The 23,696-nt window shown below is 39.9% G+C and overlaps 1 gene segment (V, D, J or C); it reads left to right on the top strand.

The window, feature by feature from the left end:
* Positions 1 to 8,987: 8,987 nt before the first annotated feature.
* On the top strand, positions 8,988 to 9,491 carry LOC111754738 (immunoglobulin lambda variable 9-49-like). The segment is given in 2 exon segments: positions 8,988 to 9,033; positions 9,166 to 9,491. Coding segments are annotated over 2 exon segments (372 nt in total).
* Positions 9,492 to 23,696: the final 14,205 nt, after the last annotated feature.

Raw genomic sequence — 23,696 nt, 5'->3', positions numbered from 1 at the left:
TCACAGAATTTTTCCATGCATCTCAGTTCCTGTTGCAGACCCTCTGCGCTAAGTGAGTTCCAGAAGAGTTCAGTGAACACAGTTGCTCAACTTTCATGATTGTGAAAGAGGAACTTAATTCTTTCCCTGGGGTTTTTCATCAGAAACCTGGAGAACATTCTGTGGGGTCACATTAATGGACATTGACATCTAGAATGAGCCTCCAATTTCATACTTGATAAGCCCTTCCCTGACCTCATACTCAGAGGCTGACAAGCTGAAAGCTTTACTTCTTGGCTCAGGTACCAGACAAGTTTTGAAACCGTTTTCAACACAGTTTTTGAAGTCCTCTCCCTAGTGTATATTCAACAATAAGAAATTAAAGGTTTCCAAATGAGAAAGGAAGAATTAAGGCTGGGCTCTGATTCCTGAGGACACATCTTTGCATATAAAAACTTAAAACTCCATTGAAAACAAGTTCCAAATCACTTAAGTTGCATTGTACAAGATCCACATGTCTTAATCAGTTCCTTTCTGCTTCCAACAAACTGCAGCCCCAAACAAGGAATACAGTACAATGAAAATAATTAATGCTCAAGTAAAATTTAAACACACTCACATGTGTTTAAAAATTCTGAAAATTGGTGAAATGAGTGAAATGTCACTAAGAGAAGAAAAGATAGACCGTGATGGTGCATGCGAAGAATTCATGTTGTTTTAATGTACATGCTGCCCAGATCAACCAGCTGTTTCTATGTACTCCTGTCAAAATATCACTGATATTTTCCTAGAAATCAAAAAAAAAGCAGTATAAAAATTCTCAAGGAATTAGAAAGAGTCATCTTATAGCCATGGAAAGGCTCTTTGCTCAAGGTGTTATGATCAGCAATGCTCTGGTTTTTGGATAGAAGATGATTTCTGATTACTTCTTAGCTTTCTGGCCTAGATGATTATCTCGGCATCCAGAACATCCAGAAATAAGAAGATTCTGACCATCACTGTGGGACAGAACATAGCAGTGGGAACAGATTCTGTGTAACCACCAGTGACACATGCGGGAGAGGAAAGCTCCAGCAGGTCTTCTGGCAAATATAAGCCGTGCCAAGTTCTCTTCCAGTGACCTGATCCTCAGCTTAGAATGTTCCTGACCCCTGCCTAAGGTTAACACCTTCCAATGTAATTTGTAGTTCTTCACATATTTAAGAGAGTGATCTGTCTTTTTTATGCCAGCAGATGTTGGTCCAAATAAAATATGCGCATACTGTAACATGCATCCACAATCTCTTGTTACAAAGCAGAGTCAATTTGGTCATCTGTGGTTGTCACAGGTCATCTGACATAGATTTAATTTCCCTGGTGGAGAAGTATTCACAGTGCAATGCACTCATACCAGAACCTCTAACATCCGCTCCTATTGTACCTTTTAACTCCATATACGACATACCAGTGGGCAGTGGGGCTGCCCACTAAAATCAAGAAACTGAGCATTTCTTAGGAAAGAAAAGATCCTGACCCTGGCCTCTATTTTCACACATGATGCATTTGGACACCAACCATCTTAAATCCCTTCCATGTGTGATGGTCTAAAGAGGTGGAAAACAAAATACAAAAATTTTTGCACACAGGAGAGTGGAGAAGTCTCCATTAATGCTACCCTGAAGACCTGCAGGGGGCATTCATTGTCCCAACATATACCTGAGTCTAAATACTAAGACAAAGTGAAATAAAGCAAGTCAAGTTAAACATACATAAATAAGACTCCTTCTAGGAATGAGAATCTATGGCAGTCATAGAGTACATCTGTTTGAGTGATTTGTACTCAATCTAGAGCAGCGCAGAATATTAAAAGAGAGGAGGCAAGTAAATAAGAAAGTTGAAGGGGAGGGTCATGGGAAGCAGTCACCATAAGGAGGGCTGCAGCAGCTCTGCCTGCAGACAAAGGGCAGATTCTGCCTGTATAGGCTCTAATTGGGGAGTGCTGTGGGGACTGATCTGGGCTGATTTACTTTGGGAGAGTGAAGTGAATTCGATAAACCTTTGCACACATGAACTTTGGCAAAGACTTTTGGGAGGAAGAAGCCATAGGGGCTTTTGGGAAGAAGGAGGTGTGCAATATCAGGACACAGCTTTGAAACACTGCCATGATGATGGTGCTGTCTCTGTCAGGGGACCTAACAGTATCAGATCACAGAACCTTGAAGTTGTGTTATCTGAGGGACAGATATTATGTGCTCTCTGGTTCCTGAGCCAAGAGCAGATGTGTATATGCTGAACAGCCAAGGACCACTGTGCCTGTGATCCTCCATAACTACACAGAAGGAACTATTCACATAGAGGACTTTAACCAGCACAGTGAGTCCAGTGCTCACTGACAGGTGCAGCTAATGTGTCATTTGTGACCTTGCACAGCAGTGTGAGCAACAGTTTTGACTACTTTCACAAGATGCTGCCTCCCACAACTGGTACAAAGAGGAAATCCAATTGTCTTCCTCCTCATTCTGCAGTGTGAGCTGAACACCAGCACCAGACCTCAGGGAGGGGCTGAGCCACAAAAGATGAAAAGGCATTTGCATAAACAGCTTCTCCCTTTGGGCCTGGGAAAGAAAAGGAGGCCTGGGCCAACTCAGGGCATTATGTGGGTCAGGGGGCTGCTTCCACCATGGCCTGGGCTCCTCTTCTCCTGTTCCTCTCTCACTGCTCAGGTAAGAACAGGCCTTACAGACAAGCTGCAAATTCTCAATCTGATTAGGAGTCTTCTCCCATGAGTCTTGCCAAACTTCAGTGTGGTCACTGTTCCCTAATCCAGCATGGTCTGGATTTGCAGTTTCCTGCTCTCAGGATCTGGTGACTCAGGAATCCTCACTCTCTGCATCTCCTGGAGCAGCTGCCAGACTTACACTTTGATAAGTGACATCAGTGTTGTGCGAAGACTTGTACTGGCACCAGCAGAAGCCAGGGAGCCCTCCCAGGTTTCTCCTGTATTACTACTCAGACTCAGATAAGCAACTGGGTTCTGGTTTCTCCGGCTGCTTCTCTGGTTCAAAAGAGACCTCAGCCAATACAGTTGTTTTGCATATTTCTGGGCTGTAGCCTGTGGATGAGGCTGACTATTACTGTGGCTTCTGGCACAATAATGCTTATCACAGTGACACCTGTGGATGGAGAAGTGGCACAAACACTGCAATGTGCTCTGTGAGTTAGACTTCTTTTGAACTGTAAAAAGTACTTGTATCTACACTGAGTACTCTTGGATTTATTGGAGTATAACAGGATTCATCATCCCCAATTACTGAAGAATAGTGCCAGACTTTCAGGAAAAGAAATATGCTTTGTTGGCCTCTAAATTTTGTTTTGTGGTACAGTGATTATAGGATGATTTAAAAGGATATGGTTCTGGCATTTTTATTTTAGCTAAAAGATGTGAAGTAAGTCTTCTCTCGCTCAGATAATAAGAGACGAGATCCATTTAATCAGGATGTGGCCTCAAAAGCGTGGAAGCTACACTCACAAACACCACATCAAACGCTTCTTGTGTGCTTACGTCCATGCTTTTCAGTGCGGCTGTTGTCTCTGTGTGTCCAGCACTGAAATATAAATTGGGGAGGGAGAACACAGGCTCAGGGAGGATCTCAGGTACCAAGCTAGTCTGTTACACTTTAGTCATTTAAAGCTCCACCTGCACAAAGAAGTAGAAGACAGTAGGCTGGAGAATACGGGAGGGACTTGAGGCCAGCAAACCACATTGCGGGACGAGAAAGTGAGAAGGCAGGAGTCCACCTGGCCTTAGAATGTGTCAGGACACTGCTGTCATTGAGACAGGATAGAAGAAATACAGAGTACAAGGGAGACAATGAAAATCATAACTAAAGTATTTGAATTTCTAAGATGACTACAACTCTAATAACAGGTCAAGTTGCCCAAGGTTACCCATAGCAACATTTTGGTTTCTTTATGGTTATTTTTTCTGGTATCCTACACTCAAAATATCTTAAACATACATTATGGTTAGAAATTTCTTTGTTGGTACAGAGGAGAAATCTGATGTTATAGAACAGATTATGAGGGTACACAATCTTCTTATATTACCTGTCAAAAACTCTGTTAGGCTTCATGTCTTTCACCTGTAAAATAGACCATTATCTTATGAGTGGGTCGTCCTGTGTCCCATGAATGAGGCTGAGAGGAAACATCATATACATTCACAAATTCCACCGCATTTAACAGCCAAAGACACACACACACACACACACATATATCCTAAAGTGTTGCATCCCTCTCTCTCTATCCCTTCCTTTGTCTCCCCCATCACTATTTCTCTCTCTCTTTTGCAATCAATTTGTGTTGTGTTGTGCACTTATTACTGCCTAGTAAATCCCTTATTAACACATAAAAATTTCTTTTGCTATGACAAGAATTGCCGAACCTGTAGCTTATTCCACAACTAAAGTGTCCCTAGGTTCTTCATCACCACTTTCAGAAGCACCTGAGACAGTCTGGTGATGAAATGGGTTACCTCAGTGTGATTTCCATAGAGGTGATGTCCCTCGGGAGTATTGGAACTCATTTTGAGGGATTTATAGGAAACTTACAGGTGGTGAACTCAGAACTCTACTCTTTTGACCCACAGCAGGTTTTAAACAATGTCAGATGTCAGTCTGGAGTATCACAAGGAGAAATTGATAGGTCTGTCAAGGGGAACAGGGGGAAGGACTGGCCAGCGGTGGTGGCTGAAAAGATAAGAAGTATAAAATATAAGTAACCTTGATTTTGGGAAGGCGGGGAGAGACACCTCCAACCCCCCAGGGCGTGGCATCTCCACCCCGGGCCTGTGATCTCTCCCTGGAACACATGGAGTGAGGCACATAAGTAGCCTCGGTCTGGGGTGGACCCTAAGGGGCATTAGGGATGTACAGGTAGCCCATTGGTCTTAGTTTGGTGCCAGAGGTAGGTTATTAAGGGTGGGGGTATAGGGTTACAGGTAAATCTCTAGGGGCGGGGGAGTCACGAGCTCCCTAATTCCGGCTGAGGCTTTTCCTGGCTAAAGTGTCCAGTCTGGGCCAGCAACCCTTTCAGAAATGTCCTCCAAAGTGTGTTCAAGTCATTGACAACAAGAATCACTCGAGAAACTCAGTTCATAAACTCATTCCCCACCTGAAAAACAGCTGCAGAGGCATGGGCTTGTAATTCACAATGGTACCAGGCACTGTTCCAATTTCTATGACTTAGGACAATTGTAAGTGGCCTGGCAATCCTCATAAAGAGGGATGCTCTCCCCATGAACCATTCTCTCATCTATTATACATATGCAAATTGGTTGCACTTATAGTGCGGATTTGTCTTTGTTCACTCTAGAGAATGTTTTGGATTTTTGTCTGCCTTTCATTGCAAGGAGAGTCTATTTTGTCTATGACTTCCCCCCAGAGTCCAGCTTGGCCATTCTCTTAAGAATATGGCAGCATGTAAACTGCTGTACCCTAGCAAAAAGAGCTTCATTATATTTGTATTATAGCAAAAGTACCTGTAATGCCAACTACTATTCTGTATGTGTTTTTCCACCTCTGGGTGACTTAATTGATATGTTAATCAATGCTCTCCTCTGTAAAGAATTCTAAATCCCTGGGAACCTAACCTAATTGATATGTTAACGATTGTTGCCCTCTACAAATAGCAGAGGTGGTGCTTAGGATAAGCTAACAAAAGATTGTGAATTACTGCTAGACTACTCTGTCCTCCCCTAAGGAAAATATTTCCTCAGCAGATTTCCTGATCCACGCCCATAACCCCTTATTTTGTAAACTGTGATATGTGCATAAAAGCTGCAAGTATGGAGGAGTGACAGCTTTTGCAACTTCAACTGCACTGTGTTGCTGGGCCTAGGATAAAATAAATCAGCGCTGTTTTTTAAAATATATTTTTGCCTCATTTTTTGAATTCGAGTTTGGAGGCTCATTTGTGAATTACAAGATAAACTATTGTTATTATTTGATTATTCAGTTTTCAAATAAACATAAAATATCAAAATTAAAATGAAAAATGACAGAAAGTACTTAATACAACCAGAGAATGAGATAGTTAGGGAAGCCCAGAAGAGGACACTGGCAGTCTTCTCAAGGGTCAACAAAGCCTAAAAAGGACACACAGGCCTCACAGTTAATCCTGTGGTTTGTGCTGAAAGAACTGAGTTAAAGAAAACACATAAAATCTCAATAAAGAACCATTTCACACTATCCTTAAACAAATGAGAAAGGAATAAAGTGATGTCATCAAGGTAAATGTAATGTAATTTTAAAAACCAAAAAATAATGCTTAAAACTCAAAGTGAGTGGGAACTCAAGCTAAAAAATATTTTTGAAATAATAGAACAGATAATTTGGAAAATTATTTGAAATTCTCCCTGCTTCCTGATCATCTGTATTCTTTTTGCTCTGTAAGAGATAAACAAACTGACTGTACACGACTTACTTGTCTTTGTTCACTCAAAAGAAAGTTTAGTTCTCTTGTTTTCCCTTCACTGTAAGACTCTACTGTGTCTTTAACTTCTATTTGGAGTAGGATTTTAGACACTATCTTAGAAATATGACTGTGTAGGAACTATTGTTATTATCCAATTGCTTTGTTATGAAACATACAAGAATGAAATTAAAATCCTATGAATCAGAAGATAGCACAACTAGAAAAAATAGTCATGAAAGCACACTAGGGGCACTGGGAGGCTTCTCAAGGATTGGCTAAGCCTGAAAAGGACACACAGGGCTGGTGTGTGGTCAGAGGCCTGAGACAGAGGTCAGAGCAGGTGCTTCCTCCCCTGAGAAAACACAGAGTTCACCCCACTGGGCTGACCTGACAGCAGAGCTTGTCTCTGATCTCATGCTCCTACAACTGATGTTGGTGACAGTTTTGGGAAAAGATTCACACTGTTCATGACACAAAAGAACAATAGACCATGAGAACTCAGGGGGAAACATAAAAGAATCACCCTAGAATGAGTAGCAGTAGCAGGTGCTCAAGAATTCTAATTTTCATTAGTTCAATTACTATTACTTTTATGTCAAAAATAACTTATATGGAAGTCATTTGTAGTGAAAATGAGAGTAAGTGCAGACAGTAACATTTTTCTCCGGTAGCACCAGGTACCTCTTCTTACTCTTAGATGTATTTACATCTGACCCTCACCTGCCGCAGCTCTCTTCCCTACCCATCTCTCACCATCAAGTCCATGTTCGGGACATAAACCCACAATGGAGACACACAATTTACGATCAGTGCTGTTTGGAAATACCAGTGCTAAACGCTGTCTCTCTATTTTCATCCCTCCCAGGGTGATGGAATATTTTTCCTCCCACCATACAGCAGCATGTTCTGTGTTGTCAAGAGCCTGAATGATGTTGAGAAAAGTCCCCCAGGCTCTATGTGAGACACATTCCTCCTCCAAAGCTTAGATATGTCTTTGTTCTAGTGTTTATTTTAGATATTATTCTAACCCTCCTTTTCAAGTCCTTCACACTTAGTCATGGATTCACAATAAACTGCTTACAATCCCATCTTAAGGAACAGAATAGTCCATATTTCACAATGTACTTAATAAAAGCTGCCCTATCCCACAGCAGCGGACATTTCCAGCATGCAGAAAAGTCCCTACACAGCTTTCAAGCTGATCTTCATGTGAGAGATCACCATTAACCCTAACTTAGCACAGCTAGGATAAGAGACAGGCATTTCCACAAAGTGGACCAGCTATGCTGGGATTGGGGACACAGCCACATGGAATTACAGACTGGGTCTGGAGTAAAGGGTTCATATCTCCACCGGGTTTTAGCCTAGAATCTGAGAGTAGTGGGAGGAAAGATGAATCCTACTCAATATGTCATCCTCTATGTCATGCTACATTGTTCTCTCTTTACTCTCTCTTGTACCACATTTGGTGAAAACATATATCTAAATTATAGATATCTGAAGCAAGGAAAATGATAAGGATCAAGCAACATTAACTGACAATATGAAGACTTAATTGAATTTTTTTCTGTGCAATGTTAGTGAGTTTACCACAGCACCTTATTCATAAAGGACTTCATGAAAGTAAATGCAAATATGGAACAAAAAGCAACAATAATGAGTTCTTAAGTTTTTAAAATATTTTACATTCTGGTTTCTCAGGTCCAATTTCTACAAGTAGATTTTTGGTTTACAACTACATTAACTGTAGTAAACATGTTTCCTGTGGGTGAGTTGCTGTGTGTTTCCCTGGGAGTCATCAGAGACAACCTTGGGCAACACTCAGCATTAGCTGATGATGTGAGCAGAAGTCTCCAGTAAAGAACCAAATACCCCGTGAGCAGGGGCCAAGTCTCTCCCTTGTCTTCTCTTCTCCTCCCAGAGTCAGGGATGAGCTCTGGTCCAAAGTGGCCACATCACAGTGTTTAGTAGGTAATAGATTAAAGACTCTGCTATGCCAAGATAAAATTGGGAAAGGTGTCATGGACAGGTTCCAGAATTAGCTGATAGAGCCAACACATGTCACTCCTGGGCCAGAAGAAGGGCCGTTGGTTTGTGATGCCAGTGGGTACTAGTGGTATTGTGGGATTCAAGGAGTATGGAATCCCTGACGGATTCTCAGGATAAGGCTCTGGCTTGGATCAGTTCTTGACCATTCAGAACATTTGCACCAGAGAAGAAAAATAATTGTGGAGAAAACATGAATTTTAGAAGTGGAAGATGAGGTGTTTGAAGTACACACACTTGAGCCCTGCATGAAAGCTGTGGTTAAGGGACTCAGCAAGGTTCCTATGAGTCAACAGGGTGATAATGTCTGGCCACATGGGGAGGCAATCTGTATGAAACCAAATCCATGTAAATTATCCATTTTAGCCACCACCCTTGTTAATACTAACTTTGATGAGGAGAAGATTTGCATCTAGACCCTGATCAGTAATAAACTGGGAGAATTCAAAGACTTGAGATCCCTGGCTCAGCTTGGGAACTGAAGGACTCAGCATTGGGGCATCTCCACCATGGCCTGGGCTCCTCTCTTCTTCACCATCACCACTCTCTACACAGGTCAGATGGGGCAAATGGTCACTGTCTCCATAGAGAACATTGTTGCCCAACCCAGACTCCAGCCCTTTCCTTCCCCCTAGAACAATTCCCCTGTCTCCCAAAGGGATTCTTAATGGAGGTCTGTGTTTCCAGGGTCTCTCTCCCAGCCTGTGCTGACTCCGCTGCCCTCTGCATCTGCCTCCCTGGGACAGACACTAAAACTCACCTGTACCCTGAGCAGTGGCTACAGTAATAACTGTGTGGACTGGTTCCAGCAGAGCCAGGGCAAGGGCCCTGGGTTTGTGATGTCAGTAGGTACTAGTGATATTGTGGGATCCAAGGGGAATGAAATTTCCAACCGATTCTCAGTCTCAGGCTCTGGCTTGGATCGGTACCTGACCATCCAGAACATTCAAGAAGAAGATGAGAATGTCTACTACGGTGGGGCAGACCACGGCAGTGGCAGTAGCTTTGTATAACCCACAGTGACACAGCCAGAGGGAAAGTGAGACAAAAACTTCTGACTGATCTATCCTGTGCTTTCTTCCTTCCCCACTGTCCTGCCTCAGACATTTCAGAAGAAGCCTCCTGATCCTGCTTGAGAAACTCTTCCTTTCTAGATCTCAGGATTGGCCTGAGTGTGACCTCAGAGTGTCTTGGGCTGTCCATGACAAACAATGCACTCCGCATTGCTGGCAAACGTTTGCATGTGGTAAACAAGAAGCAAGGGCAATGAAATTTTAATGAGGGACTAAGGTCAACCTGCAGTCCCCAGATGCCAACTCTGTGTACCACCTGACCTGATTCCCTTACACCTTAAGCTCATACCACATCGTTTTAAGATTCCCTTGAAACTGCACCTTTAACCTTAAAACCTATATGTATGCAGTCCACCCTTTAGATAGTCATTGTTATTCCCCCAGATATCAGCCTCCCTGTAAGTAGAGGAACAAAATCTGATCTTCCCCACAATTGAGTCTCTAGGTGGTTCCTCATGTGCCATTGTTACAATAGAGAAGATTTAATTTTTAATACATGGTCTGCTACTCACAAATATGTTGTTAGAAGCATTTTATATATTTGAGTTTATACACAGAAATGTTTAGTTGTTTTCACACACCAGTGTCCTGAAAGAATTTTATTTTACAAATGATAGAGCTGATCACAGGTGTATCCACAACATAATACATATCCATATCCTTTTGTCTGATTTATCTATATTCAGTACTGTGGGTAGCAGTCAAATCCTAGCATGGGGAGAAAAATAGTCCACCCTACAATTTTAAGAAAAGGAGGTTTCGTTAAGCCTCATATATTTTAGAGGAGGTGCTTCATAGTCAGCTAATTTCATCGCAGGAAGAAAATGATAAAGGACCTGAGAGAGGAAAAGATGATTACCTCATGGAAGCCTGGAAATAGAGAGAGTGAAAAAGGAATCTGCAGAGAAAGATCCACCCTTCAAAGTCCTGCCCCCAGTCACCTGCTTCCAACCAAGTTCCGCACCCTAACAGCACACTCAGCAGCTGAACTTATTGCTAGATGAATCCACTAATAAGTATAGCACCTTCCTAACCTATTATCATTCTAAAAGTCCCATCTCTGAGTGCATGAGAGTTTCAAGGAATATTTCAGATCTAAATCACATCAGTGATCTTTCCAATGAAAGATAGTGCTGGTCACTTACCAGGAGTTTCCAGGGCTTGACCTCGACTCATAGGGTAAGATACACACGCATGATGCATATGGACTTCACACAGGTTGTTAGTTAACATCAACTACATCTCCCAGAACTCTCAAGATATGCTGTGTGGTGTGTGTTTGTCTCTCTTTCTTTCTCTGTCTCTATCTTTTGTCTCTTTCTCTTTCTATGTACATTTATTAGAGAGAGAGAGAGAGAGAGAGAGAGAGAGAGAGAGAGAGAGAGAAAGAGAGAGGTGGGCCTCTGTGATCCTGCTCTGGACCTGAGGTATTGGGAGAGCGCCTCATTGCTCTTCACAGAGTGGATTTATTCATGCAGTTTTGCAAAGCTCATTGTTAGGGCTTATGCCTGTTCCTTGTTAAATGGGCCAGTTTCTTATAAGTAACACACTTTCTTTCCCATGAATAAAGACAAAGATGTAACTTCATATGCATTCATAAATTTCACTGTTTAAACAGGCAAAGACACATATGTATTTTAAGTTCCAAACCATTCCATGCCAACAGAGAACACTCTCATTTTCGTGTGCATACTTTTACTTTTCCTGCCTATTAAATCCTTTGTCCTTTATTAAAACATACAAAAATTCTTTTGCCATGATAGGAGTCAATGAACCTGAAGATTATTCTATAAGTAATGTGAGGGTCTGTTCATCACCACTTTGAAACTCCTGAAACTTTGTCTGGCAACTAATGGGTTACATGGCTATGATTTCCACACAGCTGATATTTCTCAGGAGCGTAGGAACTCATTTTGAGGGATCTACAGAAAGTCCCAGTTGGAGAACTGAGAACTATACTCTTGTAAAGAGTTCTTAAAGAACAGAATAAGTGATAGATAACAAGAAGATAGTTTTATGCAAATAGGAAAGAGACAGAGAGAAGAAGGGAAGAGTGATAGAAGTGAAGGAAAAAATAAAAAATTAAGATGCAAAAAGTAAAAAGAAACTAAAAATTAAGCTGACTGAAGTTGAGAAAATTTCATATGTGATCAAAATCCGTGTAAATATTTAATTTTTAGAAACGTCCCCATTTAAAGACACATTGCCACTCACCTCTCTTGAAATGTTTCTCTTACTTGAAACTCACATCCCATTCTTCTTGCTATTTTCAGAAACACTTTTAGAAGCCCCCTTTTGTGTGTGTATGGGGGTTGTTTTTGGGTTTTTTTTTTTTTTGCACTCTTGTGGCTAATTTTATGTCCTAGAATTACACAACATGTTTGACTTGAATATTGTTTTGACTTTGGAAAAAACAAAAATGCTTGGTGATGAATTTTCAAAGTACATGGATGAAAATGACTCACCATGACGTTTTTGTGGTCTGCCTTTCCATGGAATGGAACTCAGCACAAGGTCATGGGGGTTTGGATCATACCTCATAAATATATGTGAAAGACTAAATCCTGATCTGCTTCAGAAGGTGACAAGAATCACACAAAGTGGGTCACATGTAAAAGAAGTATTTTGTGAGGAATTAATTGTAGTTGTGTTTTACTGTGTTTTTTTTTATTTAAAGGAGAAAAAAAACAAAACAGTACAAAGGTAAAAGTAATACAGAATTATAAAAGAAAATGGTAAGAAATCACTAGTTAATAGATTACATATTGTCATCTTAGAAATATTTGTTCAAGATACAGGATTAAAGTACACAAAGTGGACATGCGAACAGTGAGACTGCAAACAGTTGTGTTCAATGCTCCACCAAAACCTCAGTAAAAGGTCATCTATCTTAACACACCTAAACACACTTGCAGTTGTATCCTTTAGAGCACTTGTTTTTCCTCTCTTTTTTACAACAAAATTTACACAGTTTGGGTTTTATTACTCCCATAGTTCTTATTACATTTTCTGGAAGAGAATAAAAATAATATGACAAAACAAATCAATCAGTCAAAATAAAGGATAGATATAGCACATGATGTAAAAACAGAATACAAGGTTATCAACAATGGTTACCATAATGCCTCTTGTGTCCTTAAAAAGAACTGTCTATATCATTAGGTATAATAAAATTGAACTGTGATTTTTTAAAAAATAATTTTAATGTTCAATTTCTATTCTGATCAAAACTCATACAGAAGTCCCTTGTTTTCTAGGTAATGGCAAATGGAACTTCAAATTCAAACTACAGTAACCTTTATATGACTATCCTCAAAAATGAGATATCTTGTTCAGTCTAACATCTATATCAAATGAACTACAAAACCAAAGTGAAATCGAGTTACTAAATAAATGAGAAGGAATTCTTGTTCATAGAGGAGAAGTTTCAATATTTCAAAATGTCATATCTTCCCAATATGATTCAGTGTAATTACAAACAAGATTTCACTTCTGCAGACATCAGTATGATGACTCTAAATTTCTATGGAGATGAAAACAAGCTTATAGAGTTAATGTAGCATTGAACAATAATAAGAATATTGGAGAACCGACATTACCTCACCATAAAACCTTTTTTTAAACTACGGCATTCAAAAAATTATAAGCAGTGCAACACATCATATGCCAGCGTGGTATTGATAAGTAGTTAGATATAATAAATATGCCAAAGCAATAAAATAGTGAGTTCAGAAATACACCCACGAACAAAGTCAAATTTCTTTGAGAAAAATGCAGACCATATAATACCGAAAGGATATTTTTTAGCCAAGTAACCCTGAAACAAATATATAAGCACAAGCAGCAAAGTGAATTTAGATACAGAAGATATACCGTGCTGAAAATTAACTAACACTGAATTACAGATCTAAATATAAGCATCAAAATTCAAGACAGCTGGAATTTAATAATGAAGGAAAATCTAGATGACCCAGAGTTGGTTGTAGTTTTAGATACGGTACTAAAGGGGTGTTTGTTAAAAAATTGATAACATGAAATGAGCTAATACTAAAACTTTCTTTTCTATGAAAATCAACACCAGCAAAATGAAAAGAACCCATGTAATATACTGAAGAAAACTACTTAAGTTTCTTATATAAGGTAGCATAAATTCACAAAATATGCAGGAAAATAGAGAAAAATTATATTGTCCTAGGTTCATAGTTTCAGTAATTTTGATTCATAGTATATATACAATAAAATATCTGTACATACTTTCTGTACAGAAAACAATATCTGTACACTAAAATGCATACAATTATGTCAGTTTACAATGAAATAAAACTTAAAAGCACACATCAGTAAATGTGCATTAAACATAAAGCCAAAACATAAAAGCAGAAGCAAGCATACAAATAGGACATATATATCTTAGTAGAAAACAGAAAACATGCACAGATTCCAAATAAGCATATAGAAAAGTTAGTCAGGCCAAATATCATGAAGGAATCCTAGAAGAAAACTATAAGACCTATCATTGCATTTCCACTAACATAACCACAAATCAAAATAGCAAAAGCACCAAATTTCAATGCACATATGGAAGAGCATCAGAAACAGAATAGTGGTCCTCGTAAAACACTGCAGTTACTTGAGGAAACACTTTTGTGTGTTTTTACGAATATAAGCATAATTACCTCATGCTTTAGTAGGCCAATTCTTTAGTGTTTAAATGAATTTTTTGGAAAAAAGCCACACATGTGTTTACAATAACTTTATACATGATAGCCAAAAATGAGGCTCAACCATGATGGTTTTCTGCAGATAAAAGAATAAACTTACATCTATCCAAACAGGGAAATATTAGTCAGCCGACATGTAAGTGAAGGGAACTAGCAAAGTGTAAAAGACACAGAGAAAACTCAGGTGCTTAGTACTACATAAAAGAAATCAGTACCAAAAGAAGCATACATACTGTGTGACTCCAACTTTACAATGGGCTGGGAAAAGCAAAACTGTGGATGGAATAAAGAAAAAATGGTTACTAAAGAAGACAAGAAGGCAGAGGTGGAGGAGGAAGAATGGTGAATGGTTCCAGAAGAGATAAATAGAAGGAACAGAGTATTTTTAGGACCATGAAACTACTCCGAGTTATATTACAATGATGTATGTATCATTCATTTTTTCCCCAAACCCAGGGTGTACATACTGAGAATGAAGGTCAATTTAAACTGTGGACATTGAATCAAAATAATCTGTTAAGGTAGGATTATCAATTATTAAAACTACGTAGCTCCTTTTTAATTGTATTGATGTTTATTTCAGACCCATTCTCTTTGACACTAACTTGACTGCTAAACTGAAAAAATTTCAAGTCATTCATCCTTGTCCTTTGCTGATGACTCTCAGTGTGGTGTCTGGATAGGTGCACCCAGCACAAACTGCGGCTTGGTGATGGAGCTGGCTTGAAACCTCCTCTGCCCTCTCAATAGGCTCACCACCTTTAGAGTCAGCCCTTACAAATTTTAGTTCATGTAAAAACTCAAGACAAGTTCTTGGCAGGGATGCCACTTCCAGTTCATTTTCCAATGGAATTTCCATGTCCAGTTGAAACCTCCCAGTCCTGGTTTGTTCTGTCCTTATTTCTTGTAGCTTTCTGCCCTTCTGATTTATCACCAGTACTGCTTATCAGACTCTTTACTTTAGCATTCTAGAGGCTTCTCAGGCCAGCATCTCCAAACCTTTCCAAATTTCTCCAACAGATCAGTTCCATTGTCTTCTCAATCGTATGGTCAGGAAGAGCCACATCGATGACTGAACTTTTCTGGTTCCAATAGTCCGGTTTTGTCACATTCCTTTTGCTGGGACACAATACCTGATACCCAACAGTGGAAGGCGAGGTTCATTTTGGCTCCTGGTTTTAGAGGGTCCCATCTGTGCTGACTTACTCCGCAGCACAAAATCATGGTGGGGGCATGGTCAGCATGAAAAGGTATTCATCGTCCTCATGATGCCAGAAGCTGAGAACGAGAAAGGGGGAGGCTTGGACAAGAGAATACCTTTTCCTGTCACGTCCTCTGTGACTCACACCTCCCACTAAACCCAGCTGCTAATATCCTAACCAACTATCATCTCATCAATAGCTCAGCTCGCTTGTTAGCATAGCATCCCCAGGCTACAAGCACTCCCCAAAGCCTCACCTCTGAAGATACGAAATTTTGGGTGGGCTTTTTGGATCAAAACCATAGTATTCCATCTTGTCCCCCTGCAATATCTCAGGTCAATTTTTTTATGCAAAGTGCTTTTAGTCTTTCTAGAGAGTTAACAAACACCTAACAATTTCAACATTTTCCAAAAGTACAAGTTTGAAGTTTCCTTGAAGGCTCATGGTGAGGCTTAGATATAACTTCCCTAAAACTCAAAAATTAGTAAGAAATGCTTTCAGCATACAGTGTTGCAGGGTAAATCTTTCTTTACTATTCTGTATATCACCTATCGCAACACCCTGAATTAGAGCGATATTTTCCTTTGTCTAATATAGATAAAATGATTCCAAGGATTCTTCTTGATTTCTCTTATTGAGGTATCATTAGAGGTACATGTTTGTTTAATCATTTGCTTTTGTTCACTCCATCTTTTGCTGTGAAGCATACTAATGGTAGCAAAATATTTCATTGAGGTTAAGCTGATATTTCACTGATGCCTAATATTCCACTAAGAAGTATTTCTGACATGCATCGCTCATTTCCTTAAGAATGCAAAAACATGTTCTGTATGTTTAGAAAAATGATTTAAATGTGTAATTATCACACCTCTGGAGCCATTTGGCATGAGTTATTGCATATGGAGGTAAGAATATTGAAATCTAATTTTCCACAAAAATGTTTTACTCCTTATAATTTGTTTAAAAATATTTCTGGGGCCACGGATTTAGCTCAGTGGCATGAACACCTGTCCGGCAAGCCCAAGGTTGTGACATCAATCTCTGGTACAAAAAAAAACCTCCATTGACTTGAATTGGTTGTTATTTTTCTGAAAAATACTTCAGTGATATCTCAACACTGGTTTAACTCAGTTATTGATTTATCCTCACACCAATATGAAATCACTTTCACTAAATAGGTTTGCAAAACTATTGGAATCTACTATTGTAAATTATCTCATTGCTCATGTTTGCCCAGACTGCTTTTTAAACTTCTAAACACTTGATACAAACTGTAAAATTAGAAAATTTTAGATCAGCAATCTAATTTCTTCTAATTAGCTGCTGCAATATTGGCAGATACTGTGTTGAATCTGTAGACTCACACTAGACTTATTAAGTCTTCCTCCACTTGAGGAACTTTTAAACGATGTTTTTCACTTAGTTAAAGCCTTTTTTGCTGACACTTAGCTGTTTTCAGCTGTGCAGCATAGTTTGCACAGTTGAATCCATGCTGACATAGTTAGATTTGTTGTTAAGATTTGATAGCCACTGCTGCTTTCTTTGTTACCTTTCAAAAAGGTAACAAAATACCAAAGATCTAAAAGAGTCAAAATTAAAAGAAGTACAAAAATGATGGAGAGTTATCCCCTGTAAGGTTGACAAAAACAACTCCCTTTAGGACAAGTTCAATGCCCTGCCACTTTGAAACTCTGACCTGTATTTATGGGCGAGCCAGAAGTACATCTCTTCACCCAACAGAAAAAAGCCTTACTTTTAAGTTGACGAGATTTCAAAGCTTAAAATTGTGGATTCCCTGAATTATTTCTAGAGTTTTGGCAATTTAAAAAGACAGTAAAAATAATGAAACGCTTAAAAATCTTTACCATATGAAAATACTTTTCATTATCATTTTGCTGTATAACATGTTAGTAAATACATTATCAATACACAGTGTATTATGTCTTGCTTTGCTTCTCTTCAGCTTAGGTCCTTGACACTGAGTCACATCTACAACTTGTTGTTTGTTTTGTTTGTAGAGAGTATCACTAACTCAGGAAGCTGTCCAGGTTGGCCTTGGTCTTTCCATCTTCCTGGTTCCAACTGTCAGAGTGCTGGCCCCAACTGTTAGTGTGCCACAATGCCCATCAATATTTGATTTTTTTCCTGTTCTCCTGAATATTCCTCTATATTTTCAAAGACTCAGTTTCTTAGCTATGTGCCAATGTCCATGGGGGTTTTACTAATAGAGAAATTTTTTCCAAGTCATTTTTCTTTCTATCTTGTTTTTTGGTGATTGATCATGTGATTTCTTTCATTTATTATTCACAGGATCTGGTTGAGAGTGGTTCCCCTGTCCGGCTAGAACCTCCACAAAAGGTAGGTGGTGTCTGTCCTCTTACTGTTAGGTGAAGGCAGCTCCACTTTGCAGTTACAGCTGCCTGAAAGAGAAGAGTATTGAAATTTATGAGCAGCATGAGTCAAAGCTGCATTTGGGTTGGAAATAAATGTTCAAAATAATTTTTTTCTGATTTTTCCCAGTGTGCCGCTTATACTGCCAGGATGCAGGACAGTAAGAAGATCGGATGTGTAAGAAAAGACATCAGAAAGAGAAACTGCTGAGAAAGTCTGCTCTTTAGGTACGTCAGTCTTCACTGTGACGTTACCATCATGTCTCAAAACCCTCCAAGTTTAAAAATGTCTTACAGACCAACACATTTATTTGAAATTATGCCTGCTATACATTTTCAGGACATAATATTTATTTAAATATCATTCATGCACATTAAAGCAAAAAATCACCAATTAGTTGTTAAACCATTAACGTAGCTAGGCAAATATATTTAACTGAATTACATCCCCAGTCTCTTCAACAAAGTATTATTGATTTTCATTTATGTAGTTTATTATGTAGTCAAATGTGAATTAGAACTGGTTAAATAATATTTTCTAGGGCATTTTTATTATTTCATTAATCACTTTATAAATGCTAGGATTTTCATTAACATCATGTATCAAAGTAAAGACAAGATAAGCTTTATTTAAATAATATTCTCTATATGTAACTATTTTCTGAAGTCACACAATTTTGTTACTAATACTTGGTTAATTCAGAACAAATTTGGCTAGGTCAATTATACATACTTTTCACATTGACCCGTGTATATAGTTTAGCCAAAATGTTTTCACAACGGTTTTAACAGACTTTTTCAAAGTCTGTTCAAACTTTGTCTCATTTTTGAGTTTTTATTTGTTCCATTAAAATTGAATGTCAATAAAATAAAACATTAACAATTAGAAGTCTTCTTATACCTTAGATAACTTCAAAAACTAAATATTGAAGTTCAAAAGTAACTTTGTATATTACTTGAAATCTTATTGCTAATTTTAACACTTTTATTCTTTATAGAAATAATTTCAGTGTCACTATCAACATATTTTAAGACCATTTTTATCTGTATGTTTCTTAATTTAGAGCGTGTATTAATTTTCCATTGTACGCTACCAGAATTTTTATTTGTGTTTTCTTTATAAAAACTAGTAAAGCTTTTCTTTATGCTGGAACTTTGAAGTATATTTGAGACTGGTTCTCATTAAATCACTAATTTGCACAGACCAGGTTCAAACTTGCAACTATCCTTCTTCTTACTCATGTAGGATTACCATTACAGGAACATGTCCACTCATCTAACTAAAAAGTATTGCTTCTTGGGGCTAGGGACTTAGCTCAGTGGCATGAGGGCCTGCCGTGGAAGCCGGCAGTCATGAGTTCGATCCCTGGTACTGATAAAAAGGAAAAAGACAAAAAAAAGTATTATTTCTTATAATTTATGGTGTGTTGTAGTCATCTGGTCACAAATAGGATTGAATGTCCAATATTTGTTTCAAAGGGCAAAAGAAAATATAAATGTAAAATTGAAACCATATTTGATTTTATAAAAAGAAACATTAAAAAATAGGAAAGATAAAAAATTTACTGGTAGAAATCAGCTGAACCTAAGCAGTGTATTTGATGGTAGTGCCTAAAATGCTTTTCAATGTAGAATTTAGGGACACTTCTCTGCAAATTTAAGATGTCTTAAATATCATAAGGAAATACTAGACCCTGAAAGAACAACATAAATACAAAAAAGTAGTAGGAGAAAAGTAGATACATATGTCATAGGAAAAGAAACACTAATGTTTCAAAGGAAGAAAATAGTAAAGTATGATGGTTCTTCATAAGAAGTTTTAGAACAGAGAAGCTGTGCAAGGTGAAAAATGGTTCTGTATGGTAAAAACTCCAAGTTTTAATGTAACACCACAGAATAACTTCTGGAAAGACAGACAATCACAGACTCACACCACGTCTGGAGAAAAAGTTGAGCCCTCAAAAAAACCAATCAGTAGCAGAGTGCATTTGCAGATTAAAAGCAAGAAAATCAAAGTCAGATTAGCATTTGGAGTGTCATTCCATCAGTGATGGTTGCATTAATTTTAGAGAGGTGAGAGAGCGGGCAGTTTCAATGGAGAGGTCAGTTGGAAAATACAGAAACTGAATGACAGGGAGCTGCACTGTAAGCCAGGTGAAATAGGCTTGGGAAGGATTTGACGAATGGGGAAAACTAGTGCAATAAACTCCCAAAAGTTTGTGGGCTATTGGGAAGATGGAGAGAGATGACCCTGGATTCTGATTTGTCTGTCAGGGAAGGAAGGTGTAATTAGCCAAGACTGGAAATACAGAAGGTGAGAAAGATAATGATGTGAATAAGCTAAATCAGATTTCCTTCAAAAGACAGCCTAGTGGAAATGCACTTCAGAATCACTAAGTACATGAAATTCTAGGTGGAGGAATGGTAAAACATGGAGAGAAAAGAGGATTAAAGAATGATACTCACCAACACTGGAAGATCATGCTACAGAGAGAAACAAACCGATGACAAAGTGGGGATGGTCCTGATGGTGAGAAAGAATGGCCATATCAGAAAAATCACCAATAACGAATACTGGAGAGACAGTGGGGGAAAAGAAACTCTCCTGCACTGTTGGTGGGAGTGTAGACTGGTGCAATCACTGTGTTGGTCAGTCTGGAGATTCCTCAGAAAGCTGGGATTGGAAGTCCCATTTGACACAGCTATTCCACTTCTAGGCATATTCCCAAAAGAATGGAAAACATCATACCACAGTGGTATATTTGCAGCCATGTTTATAGCAGCACAATTTGTAATAGCCGGATCTTGGAAACAAACTTGTTGCCCATTAATTGAGTATTGGATAAAAAAGATGTGGTGTTTTATATAATGGAATACTACTCAACAATAAAGCAGGATTACATTGATGCCTTCACAGGTAAAAGGATGCGACTTGAGAGCATATTCATAAGTGAAATAAATCAAACTCACATGTTTAAACACTACATTGTCTTCCTTGTATGAGAAACAGAAAGAGCAAATTAGATACAAAATCTTCAATAAATATTGTGAAAGGATTAGAAACTGCTCAAAGAGGAAAAGATAAGTCAAATAGGGAAAAGAAGAAAAGGAAAAAGAAAAGAAGTTTTAAATGTGTATATACACACTTAAGAGAGCTAAGATGATTGTGCTCCTGATTCTTTTAGTTCTTTGAAGTAAGCAGCTAACATTTATAAGACTGGATCGACTTTGCATGTTTATATCTGGTAATCTGAGTAGCTGCTTGAAGATAACTATGCAAAATAGCAACCTTAGTTATGTTCCTTGTTTTGAAGACCGATATCATCATTGTTTTGAGCTCTTTGTTGTGGGTTTTTTTTGGCTCTTTTGGTTTTCATTTTTCTAGTAATTTGTTTTTTTTTTGGATTTGGTTTTTCTCTCTAATGCAGAAAGGGCAGATATACATGTATGGACCTATATATGCCTAGAACTTCTCCTAACGTATTTATAAGAATGATTTTATTGTGTGTGATGGTAAGAACAGCTACTTTGAAGAAAACGAGACAACATTATGGTTTCCCTTGCTGATTTCCTATCACCTTGTTGTGAAGGCCAGTATAGCTTTCATTCTTTGTTTTGATTGATTTTAGTCTGTTTTGCATTATTTAATTTAATATGTGAAGTCATGTACAGCTAGTTTGAAGAGAGTAAGAGATACTCTGGTAGCCATTGCTTGTTGGGAGCCGCGTCTGTGATAGCTCGCCTTGCGCGGCGGACGTGCGGCCTGTGGTAAAGAGCAAAGCCTGAGGTAGATTACCCCTCCCATCGAATATGTTAGTTTCCTGCTTACCGCGTAAACAACCCGCTCAACAATATAGTCTGCCTGGCAACTGATGATGTTAGCCAATCAGCTTGCCTTGCTTACTTTAACATGATTGGACACTGTACCCGTATATATACCGGTGCCACCCCTGGGCGGAAGGAGAAGCCAGGTAGAAGCCCAGAAGTAAAAGCCCAAAAGGAGCCGCGGAGAGCGGACCGGTAGAGGCTTTGGAGCAGACTGAAGCACAAAAGGAGCCGCGGGGAGCGGACCAGAGGAGGCTTCAGCTGGGAGAACCCAGGGCAGGCTGTACGGAGAAGGAAAATAAAAAGAAAAGGTTGTCCACTACCAGACTTTGTCGTGTGTCCTTCCTGCCGGCCGGGAGCGGACATCGACATTTGGAGGCCCGCCCGGGGACTGATCACCCCCGAGACGTGGAAGTGGACAACGCTCCAGTACAGAGCTGCGAGACAGGTGAGTTGGGGATAAGCCTGGGCTCTGGGTGGCGCGCACCTACAGGGCTTTTAGACTCCCCTCAGGCTCACGCGTAAGTGGCGGATTCCTTGGGCCTCACGCGGTGAGTAACATATTAAAAGATGGGAAACATGTTAGGTAGCAACACTAAGAGCGAGGGTGGTTGTGGAGAAAGCTCTCAAGAGCTTACAAAAGTACGCAGGGTATCTGAGCAGGCCCAGTCAGGGAGCTCCCGAGAGGGGTCCGTCAAGGGGAACAAGGATGCTAAGGAGGAGGACGGGGCTCTAGCCTCGGAGTCGTCTGACTCCGAGGACGAGGGAAAGTTGAATGGCAAGGAGGCCAAAGAGACCAGCTGTCAGGAGCCTAAGTCGCTCAATAAGGAGTCGCAGGGTTCTTTTCCAGCGTTGCCCCGCGAATTGCGCTCTGCTCAACCTGGTCTGCGGAGGAGTAGAGAGCTCCTGAGCGCTCCCCGGCGCGAGAGGGAGGCGAAGCCTTCCGCCCCACCTTGGGGGCCGTTTCCGGAGGCGATTCCTCGCCACGAGGCGGCCGCCTGGGAGCTCTCTCCCCTTTCGCCAGAACAGGAAGTGATGCACGGGCCCCCATTTTCCGCCCAATCACGGCCGCTGTCTTATGCTCCGCCGCCGGCGGGTCGGTATTTTTACAGGCGGCTTTGGCAGGGGGGACGCTTGTCTCATGAGGTACATCCACCTGGGATAGATAGTGGCCCCTACGAGATATTTCCTGTACAAGTAGCTATGGGCCAGGGACGCAATGTATGGGAGCCTTTTGAGATAAAGCAGATTAGAGAACTTAAAAATGCAGTTACAACCTTTGGGCCGACTGCGCCTTACACCATTGCCATGCTGGAGAATCTGTCTTCTGGGCCCCTCACCCCCGCGGACTGGATTCAGCTGGCAAAGGCGTGTCTGCCCTCGGGCAGTTACCTGGATTGGCGAGCCTGGTACACAGAGTTCTCTGCCGAGCAGGCTGAGAAAAACGCCGGTCGAGGAAATGGGGGCTGGGGATTTAGCTCAGCGGCATAAGCGCCTGCCTTGTAAGCAGGCAATCGCCAGTTCGATCCCTGGTACCAAAAAAAAAAAAAAAAAAAAAAACCGAAAAAGATAAAAATAAAAAATAAAAAATAAAAAACAAAAAGGGGGAGTAGGCCAAGGCCTGGCCCCAAAGGCACGATTATCCATGGCACTATTCACACACAATTTTTTAAATTTAAATAATGATAATCGCTCCCCAGCTGTGGAGCACTGCAACCCTTCCCCCAACCATAAAGGGTGGGTGAAGTGGAAAGATGTCCTGACAGGACAATGGATGGGCCCGGATCCAGTGGTCAGCTGGAACCGAGGCGCGGTTTGTGTTTTCCCACAGGAACCGGGACGAGAACCACTGTGGATACCGGAGAGACTGACACGGGCAACAAAGCCCTCGACTGAAGATCAGACCTGCCCTACTGGAGATCCATCACAGACCAACCAATAAGATGAATAGAAATAGCGGTAGCCCGAAATGGACAAGAAGATCCTCAGGCATATGCATGGCTTGCT

Source organism: Cavia porcellus, unplaced genomic scaffold (assembly GCF_034190915.1).
Source record: "Cavia porcellus strain 051 isolate PalLab524CR breed Dunkin Hartley unplaced genomic scaffold, mCavPor4.1 scaffold_25, whole genome shotgun sequence".
NCBI lineage: Eukaryota > Metazoa > Chordata > Mammalia > Rodentia > Caviidae > Cavia > Cavia porcellus.
This window is presented reverse-complemented; position numbering and strand designations above follow the sequence as displayed.